General features: G+C 32.1%; 1 protein-coding gene across 1 annotated transcript; it reads left to right on the top strand.

Annotated features, from left to right (window-relative positions):
- The first annotated feature begins 466 nt into the window (after positions 1-466).
- LOC118449591 (uncharacterized) lies at positions 467-9,189 on the top strand. Its single transcript, XM_085660676.1, has 5 exons — positions 467-482; positions 584-867; positions 4,019-4,203; positions 7,572-7,688; positions 9,024-9,189. The coding sequence occupies exons 1-5, from the start codon at positions 467-469 to the stop codon at positions 9,187-9,189; spliced, it is 768 nt and encodes a 255-aa protein (XP_085516802.1).
- Positions 9,190-10,349: the final 1,160 nt, after the last annotated feature.

The following is a 10,349-nucleotide window of genomic DNA, read 5'->3' as shown; positions in this document are numbered from 1 at the left end:
TCTCGAAAGAACTTTGAAACTTAAACTTTGTGCCTTCTTTTGTCGTCCCGTCGAAATACTTTTCTTATTGTTAGATTCGTCGTGTCGTCTTTTGGATTCACACGTGGTATATTTCGATGTAAACAAAAAACATTAAGTAATTTTACGAATCGTTGTTATTCGTATGAGATCTTTATTATTTTTTACACATTGCGAGTCAATGGACTATAGAAAATAATGACATTCCAATTCGATCGTTCATTCAGACTGACTTGGATCGAAACAAGAGTTAATCGGAAGAATAAATAAAGAAGTTTGGATTGGTTTGCGTTGATATTTAGCGAGTACGTAGAAACATGCGTGTGTTCCGACATTTGGCTCGGTCCTTTGGTTTACTTTTGACTTTTATTTTCTCAGAGAGAAGGAAAATAGCGGATGGTCGAACGGGATTCCTTCTCTTCGTTCGAGTTTACAAGCGTTTTACGGAATGCAAATAGCATTTGGTACGTAGTTGTGACTCCTCGAGAAATATCCGCAGTGATTATCGTGTACTCGCGAAATCGTTGAAACTCGACCGGTTGACTGTACACGGTTCGTTGACCAGTGGACCAATATGTCGGCTCAGTTCCAATTACTCGACGAGAGGAGGAAAAAGGAAAGAAGCCAGGATTGCTTCCGATATTTTACGGCCGAACGACTAGTCGTCGAGATTATAACGCATTGTGGAAAACAGTTTTAGTGCTGCCACCAGCGGTCTTCATAGTTTCCTCGATGCAAAATACATTATTTTTATCAACTACGATTCTTCTACTCATTGGATTGTTCTTTCTTTCCTTTTTTTCATCGACCGAAGCCATTCTTCTCTATCCCTCTGGTTCCGTATTTCAGGTGAGTGTTATCTAATTTCTTTTATTTAATTAACATAATACAATATTTCAAATTAAAATGTTTGGAGAATCAATTTATCGATAAAGGAAATGATTAATCGTGATGTGATTAATAATGAATGATTAATAATTAAATTTATTATAGACATTTCTTCTTATCGGTCTAATAAACATTTTTTCTTTCTTTGGATTAATATAGTTATATATTATATAATATAATATATTTATTATAATATACTATAATACATATATATATTATAATATATATTATAATATATACTATATTAGACAGTCACGTTACTCGTTTGAGAATTAAAACAAACCTGATCAATTTCCTGTTTTATAAAATACAATTATTATTAAAATTATTATTAAAATACAATAATTGAATTTAATAGTTATCAATATTCAATGTTCTATAGAAATTAAAGAAAATAATAATTGATAAATTGAAGGGAATTGTGGAACCTAAATATTTAGCAAGTTAGCTCAATTGCCAAGGGAGATAAAATGCGGGCAATTTCCACGTTCTTGTGTGAATCCTGTGTGAACGATACACGACTTTAAAATACATGCTAAGAGAGAGAATGAGAGAGAAAAAGAAAGAGAGAGAGAGAGAGAGGAAGAAAGAGAGAGGATAGGCCATGAGGAATTGGGGGTGGTAGCTCAAGGGTAATAATTCAGTCGGCCGCCGGTCGAAAGATAAATCGTGCTACAAAAGTTCTTCTTTGCCGTCACGTCGTTGGTGCGAATGCGAGGATCGCGAGGGACGCTTGCAAGAATAATGAGCCGCGCATTGAAAAGTTTTCCCTAATTAAATAGACCACGCTTTCCCGTTTTCTTGAATCCGTAACGGCTTTTTTCTTACCATTCGTTCGGAGAGCAAACGAGACGAAATGAGACGAGCTTGAGAAGACATCGCCGTTTTGTCGAGTGAAACGTAATTGACGAGAGATAAGCCAGTAGACAGAAAGAGAGAGAGAGAGAGAGAGAGAGAGAGAGAGAGAGAGAATGGGAACTATTCTAGTCAATAAAAAGAATAGAAAGAAAGAGAGAGAGAGAGAGAGAAAAAAAAAATACTACCTCTCCGTAATAACGACAACGTTTCAAGAACTTTCTCGAACGAGCGAACTTCGAAAGTATGAACTGAGATTCGGAGCTGCGAATCACTGAGATATCTTTCCTCCAATCCTCCCCTTCATCTTTCTCATTTTCCTTTTTTACTTTCTTCTCCTACACTAACCCCCTTCTTTCCCTCCGCTATCCCCTACTGTCACCATAATTAAGAACGATATCGACTGAATAAAACGGAGCGTTTTTAAGGAAATGATTTCCTTCCTTTTCTGTCTTTTTTATTTCGTTTCTCTTTCTTTTTTCTTTTTTTTCCCTTTTTTACCCTTTCTTTACAAATGCCTCCTCGTAGAGTTTTTAATTAGTAAAGACTTTACTCTAGTAGGGGAGTTGCACGAATGATTACACCGACCTCTTTACACGGGCTTCGGATCGTTTGTTCTACGTTGTTAAAGGTGAGAGAGATAGAGGTAGAAAGATAGAGAGAGAGAGAGACACGACGATGTCGAAGGGTCAACCACCCTTCGTTTTATCGTAACTACAGAAGAAAGCAACCGTGGCAGCTTAACGAGATGATTTTTTATAATTTTGAATTGAGAACGACGCGTACTTGTTAAAGCATACTTATATCTACATATATACTTCCTTTGATTTCTTTTCAATAATCAATCAACTTACATGACGAGTTTACACCGTCCACGTAACAACGTGATTTACCACGTAACAACGTCATTAGAAAATGTAGGTACTACGGTTTTATTTATGATTACATAGGAAACTCTTTCTCTTTCATTCTCATTCTGGCGCGCGCACGCAAACGCGTGTTTGGATATCCGTTGAAAGATGCGTCCCTTTTTCAAGATGCATCATCCTTTATTTCAATAATCTCGAATGGCTGAGTGAGCAGAGCTTCGTTTGCTTGTCCTTTGCCTCCATGGTTATTATCAACAAAGTTTGCTCGTGATCTCGCAAAAAGAGAAGAAGAAAGACGGAGAATGTGAAAAACGTGAGAAAAAGAGAAAGAGATAGACAGAGAGAAAGAGAGAGAGAGAGAGAGAGAGAGAGTGAGAGATAGAGAGCAAAGCGCATTCTCTTGTAGTCGGTGGATATGAAGCACATTAAATCGCGTTCACACGATTACTCGATTTCTGAGTCACTGGAGGATAAAAGAGAGGGAGAAAGAGAGAGAGAGAGAGAGAGAGAGAGGGAGAGAGATAGAGAAGCTGTGGGAATTTACAAAGAACGATTTTAGTTTCGTAAGTTGAACTTACCATTTCTCTCTCTATCTCTATTTTTATCTTTATCTCTCTTTCTCTCTTTCGGCCTTTTTTCTTGTTACTTTTTTTTTAAGCGAAAATTGAAGATTCTCGAACGAATCTGCACTTTTTCTTCTCTTCATTTCTTGAAAGGAAGATTATTAATTTACGTTTTTGTAATTGAATGAAAGAGAAAAATGTGTAAAATTGAGGAAAGGAAAGAAGAAGGAAGGATTCGAAAATGAATGTAATTGACGTTTGAACGTTGTAAGCACGATTTATTTCTTTGCGAACGGAAATAAAGCTTTTTTTCATTTTCGAACTACGAACGCGAGAAGAAGAAGGAGACCGAGAAAAAGATCTTTTCATAGGCACTCGTAGATTCGCGAGACAGCTATTGCGAATTGTCTTGGTTCTTTTAGAAAGTCTTAAATTCAATTTCAAAAGTTAAAGATTGTTCAGTGAAAAATTGACGTTTCAATTCTCAAGTTTTCATCGAGTTTGTGAAGAAAGAACAAAGAAGAAGACAGAAGTTAGTTTTGAAGTTTGATTTTTATTCCTTGAATGCATGAATATATCCTGATATAGTATTTATAAATAATAATTGTTAATAGTTCTACGATATATATGATTACAAAAGTTATCAAGGTTGAACTTGTATTTTTCGTTTCGAGAAAAAAATAAATAAAAAAATATTATTGTCAGTCAGATCATTTATATCTACAGGTCGCTTTCGTAACTGCTGGCATAATTTTAAATGTAAGACTATACTTTTTTTTATTGGATTATTTATCGTTTGTTTTTTTCTTTTTTTTTTTTTTGTAGATAACGTTGGGTGCATCGGTGCCAGTAAGATCGAACAAAAGAGGAAGTGTAGTTTTTTCATCCGGATTTCAATACAACTACTATTTACCGTCGAATGTATCGGATTTTGAATCTACGATCGTCATTGCAAGGCACGTTAGAGATCTTCGAGATACCTATTCGACGATTGAAAATTTATTGGAGGAGTAAGTTCAACATCGATATATTTTGTCGTTCTATTTTCAGAAAACAAATGAGGAATTTTTACTCGATTCGTTTCCTTTTTAACTCTTTCTTTTGTATCACTGATATAGAATTAAAGATAGATGCTTAGTATTAATAGAATGCAAATCAGATATATAGATAGATAGAGAGAGAAAGAGAGAGAGAGAGAGAGAGAGAGAGAGAGAGAGAGAGAGAGAGAGAGAAAGAGGACGATTTGAATTTCGAAGCGGAAGAACAAACGTTGCGCTAATTACCGCTTGAAATTGTCCGATGAATCAGTAAACATAGCTAAAGTGAACGAATAAATTTATAATTAACTCAACTTTGCCATCGATCGTAGTACCCTACGCTTGTTGAGATTCCATTTTTGATTGATACTGTGCCCATGTAGAAATGAAAGTAGAAATGTATTATTAAAGGACAAGTTATCTCGTCATTGTAAATTAATAAGTTAATTACAATCTCTCAAATCGATCGATATAAAAAAATTGTTGTCAATTTTCATTTCATTGTCAAATTTCATGAATAATATAAGATTGGATAAACTGTTGTTAGTATAGAATATAATATTGCACGTTTATCTTGTAGTTTTCATAAAATGAGAAGGATGAGTAGAGTAATAAAATCGACACGTGTCGTTTCTAAAACACATTTTAAGCTCAAGTTTAGTTGAGAAGCATGGAAAGCAGACATGAAGCTCGCTTGCTTTCGATGTTACTGACGAAACTAGTATCGGCTCTCGGAAGGATCAAAGGAGTCAGAGAAGCAAGGTAAGGGCGAGAATTCGAAGGTAAATTAATTGGGACATAAGGCAATTACGTTGCCTCGAAGAGGAGATTCAAGTATGGCGCCGTAGATACACAGGTAACAACGACCGTCGAGACGACGACATTTCTCTTCCAAGAGAGCTTTGAGAGTTAAGAAAGTGTCAGAAATGTTCGGTACAACCACTACCGTTAAGGCGAATGAGGTTACTCGCGATGGTACTTCGTGGCAAAACGGTTTATCGAAGCTGCTAAGCATTGTTGAGAAAAGCATTCGACGTTCGATATGCCTCTTCAAGAGGATTGCTCACACGTTTCTCTCGCTTACTGATGATCACATTGCAATAGTATAAGTTAAAAGAGAACTTTTGAATGAAAGAAACAAAAGTTTCTTTATTTTCCCCTTCTTATTACTTTTACGAGGAATTCTTAGAAAATATCTATCTGATGATAACTATCAAAAAGTATATTATAGTATACTATATCATTTATTTATGTCGTCTATAGAAAATAGAAATGTGTTGTATATAAAGGATATTGCAATAACTTAGATCAATTTAAATTTTTTCATTATTTTTGAAGACATGAGATATTTTTACAAAAGTCATACGGGAATAATATATTAGTCAAAATGTGATAATAATAATTCTTTTATAGGTGGACATGTAAAAGAAGTGTGAAACTCAAGTGAGTTTTTTTTTTTAAATGAAATCATATATTTTTGCATCCAGTTAGCCGATGCTAGTTCGAAATTTTCTATAAAAAAGTGTTAATACATGTATGCCGACAAATTATTAGTTTAAAAGATATTTTAAATTAAATAAAATGTAATAAGATATTTTAAAGATACTTTAAATTAAATAAAATGTAATAAGAGTAATAATAAGTAAATAGTAGTAGCTTATTTTGCATCGTTATTACAGGATTATTATTATCTATTATTAATAGATATTTTATTCCTTAGTTTAAATAAATAAAATTAAATATACATAAATAGAATACAAATTTAAGCGATTTTATTATAGTTATCTTTTTATTACGAAAGAAAAGAAAAAATTCAATTTTAAAAATTATTAACAAAATCGATTTTATTATATCGATATCATTGAAATAGTTAAATAAATAAAGAATAAAATATACTTAAAAATAATGTTTGTTTTAAATTTGTACGATATTTTATTTTAAATATATCGCCTTTGAAAGATTTCCATTCATAATTCGTATAGTACAGCTGTTCGTAGCAGTAATAGTAATAGTAGTAGCAGCACGGTTGCGTACATTCTCGAAATTCATATATGTTAGTGTGACACTGATTTAATTTGAATTAAATTATATAGATCAGTGAGTTAATGTAAATATCTTCCATTTACATGAGAATTTCTCAAAAATTAAAAGTTATAGAGATTTGAATCAAGCATCATTCTGAAAAGCAGACTTTTTTTAATTTTTTACTATATTGTTAATAATTAATTAACGATTTGTTATAAACAATTTTTAAAAACAAATGCTTATCAATTATTCATTTTATTTTGTTAAAAAAATTTAAATTGAGATTAGTTTATAAAATTATATAAATTAACAAATAATTAATTAATTGCTGCCGTATTGCCGTACTGTACGATTTTTGTAAACAAATTTTTTCCATATCTTTAAAAAGAACAGACATATTTAAGGTGATTAAAATTATTGCTTCACCTTTTATATATATTTAGATGATAGCAGAGAAGAATTGTCAGAAGCATATAGTTTACCTAAATCGTACTTGATTAATTTCTTTTTCTTATTACTTAATGATATTTAATATTAAATATATATATATAATGTAAATGAATACGAAGACGTATAGACTAAAAATTTATAAAGTGTATTTGTTTTTTTTTGCGCTTGTTATAAACATTTTAATCGCTTTGTTCAATATGTTAAAAAAATCAGGTATGATTAAGATAATTTTTGTGACGTATTTACGTGTATTATGCGATTTTATTCTAAACGTTTATATTTTTATAAAATTAGAGTTATCGTAAATATTGTTGGACATTCATTTATGTGCGTATAACAGTATCGTAATATGTATATATTACAACTAAGCAATTATCTCATATAAATTATAACTAAGTAATCTCCTATATCAAGAAGTCCAATTTTGCATTTATTTATACTTACTATTTATTACTCGACGGTTATTTGTTACTTGACGACTATAAATAATTTTTATTGAGATAAAAAAAATGGATGTATTCGGAAAAAATATGTTCTAGAAGACGCGGGTAAGGTTACGTTTACCAGCTTACAGTTTGTTAACGAAGGAGAATCAAGCTTGGCCAACGACAATGTCGTGGCAGAGGTAAAATATTACCTTGGATAAAGCTTACCGAGAGAGTGCCTCTTCGTTGGAATAATTCGTCGAGCTCGTTTAATCCGCGTCAACGAAGTTCCATCGTAGAACTTATATATATATATATTCCACCATTTATTTATAATTCTTTAACCTCGTGGGGAACGAAATATAAAAGTGTAATTATTTACATTTCTGAATCCGACTACGAACAAAAGTCAATAAATGTTTTCAATATGGATGTTCACAGATATGGCTGGGGAAATGGAAGAGAATGCCTTTTAAGGAGTATTTGCGAACTTGCGGAAGTTCCGTTTCTCAGGAGAGAACAGGATATCGTCGAAGAAGCGATACATTTAATTTTAACGTAAGTTTTTTCTTTTTTATTATTAGATTCGGATATCCCCGATTTCCATGGTCTTTGATTTAAGAGAGGTAAATAAATGCAATTTTTTTTCTTTTTTCTTTTTTCTTTTTTACAATTTTTGATATTTCTTTTATATAGCAGCTATACGAACTTTTCGATGAAAAAACAGGTATGAGTAAATTCGTATAGATTTTTAATCAATATAATATTCATATATATTAATTAATTGATTTTAAAAATTACATAAAGATAAAAATACTTAATATACAATAGTTATTATATACGATACTATTTATATTAATATTAATGATCCAAATTTTACTTAGTTGAAAGAATAAAAAGGATTTTAATTTTTCATTATTAAATTTAACTAAAAAAAGATATTAACTCTTTTTAGTGTTCTATTAAGAATCCCATGTGAACTTATAATTTACATATTATTTACTTAATTGTATTTTCATTTTTCTATATTTATTATTAAAAATCATTTATATTTAGCAAAAAAAGGAAAAAATATTAATCAAATGTGATTTAGACAAATGGTATCCAATTAGGAATTCTTCTTTAAGTTAATCTCATTTCTTTATAATTACTTACTCTTTCTATTATTTGTCGATTGAGAAAGGACGATAGAGAATTGAAAAATTTAAGAAAAGATCAATCCGTTAAAGTTCGAGTTTATTTGTGGAGTCGCTTATGACTTTTTCTCGCTTGTCTCTAACTAAGAAAAGCCGAAGTCTTAATTAATTTGTCGCGAGAAACGCACGATTCTCCTATCCCTTCTTCTTTCTCAAGTAACAAAGACGATCCTTCTATCTTTCTTTTCTATTTCTTCTTCTTCTTCCTCTTTTCTTTCTCCTCATACAATTTTTATCCTTTTCCTTTTTCCTTCTGTTTCGTGCGATATCGAGACAACATTTGTTTCTTCGTCACGATTTCATTCTCATCACGTTTCAGAGTCGTTTCAGTTCTCTCGTCCTTAACGGTTCTTTTTTGAAATATCACTGGAAGGAGCTCATTTCAGTTTTTATATCGTACACATTCTAACGACATCGTCCATGTCTCAATTAATTTATTTTCTTAAGAGACGTTGGCCACTTTGATACTCGCGTTTTTATCTCTCGTCTCTTTCTTTTTTATCTTGTTTTTTTCTCTTTTTTTTTTTTTTTTAAATTAATTTAAATTAATTTTTCGCTTCGATTTATCCATTTTTCTCTTACGACGAATTATCGTCAAATTCATTCGTTGCAATCAGAAATCAGAGACGACATTAATTAAGAGAAGAGACCATGTGGACGGAATGACGAACGATCGAATTTCGATTTTTGTCGGCAGACCGACTGAGGACTTGGCAATCTCGGTTAATTCCACTCATCGGAGCGTTGAGGAGTCGTACAGGGAGGCTGAACGATTGGGGAAGTCTGGCGTTGACTGCACGCTAACGTATCCCAATTGCATCGAATCACCTCTGAAATCATTCACCGAAATCTTATTTCCTTAGGGAAACAAGGAAAAGGGTTGGCGGAAGGTCACGAAACAACACGTGCCTACCTTTTAACCATCTGTTCGACATCGATCTCAAATCTCGATTAGTCCACTCTTCAAAACACAATACATGTACGTACCGGACAGAAATAGCTACATCAACAAACCCCTACTATTCAGGTAGATAAATTGGAAATTGTACTGTCCACGTGATTCTATAAAACGAATTTACAATCAAAATAATTTGCTTTTTCTTTTCTAATTTTATAAACAAAATTATATATTTTCTTTTTATAATATGAAATATTGTTTGAATGGCTTATTGTAAATAGAAGAATAGAATATTAATAAAGAAAAGAAAAAATGCAAATGAATGTGATAGAAAAATGAATAAGAATTATAGAATTCCTATATGAAAGCAGGAATAACGAGATTGAAATATGATTGTCAAAATTTTTATTATATGTCATTTCGTATCATGAAAAAAAACATATGTTTTTCAAAATCTATTCTAATGAACGATTAGACGATATTTTTGAAAAAAATAATATAATAATAGAATTTATTTTATGAAATCAATACGAAGAGAAAATGTATGGACTAGATGTATGGACAAACCAGTACGGTTTATTGCCAATAGTCTTGTGAAGCCTAACGCGAATACTGCCAGAAAGTAAGTTTCTCTTTCTCTTTCTCTCTCTCTCTCTCTCTCTCTCTCTCTCTTTCTATATATATATATATCTTCCACGGATTATGTTTTATGGACTGCCACGTTTTCCTAGTGCGGAATGATCGTTTTATCGCGAAGTAAACTTGGGATGGACCGAATCGAGATCTTAATGATCGCAATTGCGATATTTCGCCGCAACCAAGGCAACCTTTCGTGCCAGGAGGCTTTTATCGTCATGAGTAAGAAATCTCGTGAGGTTCGACTGTTTCCTTACCCAACCGATCACCTTTTCCCTTTATTTTTCTTACCGCCCTTATTTTCAATTAATTCCTTTTTTATAACGGAGAAAGAAAGAAAGAAAAATGATCTCGTATAACTGGACGATATTCCTCGATCTTTTTTTGCGTTTTTATCGTAAAAGAGAAAGAAAGAGATACAGAGAAGAAGACGAGGCGGCAAGGGGGAGTAGAAGGGTAGGGGATAGGGAAAGAAGGAACAACAAGGTG

The sequence above is a fragment of the Vespa mandarinia genome, chromosome 12 (genome assembly GCF_050613455.1).
Source record: "Vespa mandarinia isolate Hongniang chromosome 12, ASM5061345v1, whole genome shotgun sequence".
NCBI lineage: Eukaryota > Metazoa > Arthropoda > Insecta > Hymenoptera > Vespidae > Vespa > Vespa mandarinia.
This window is presented reverse-complemented; position numbering and strand designations above follow the sequence as displayed.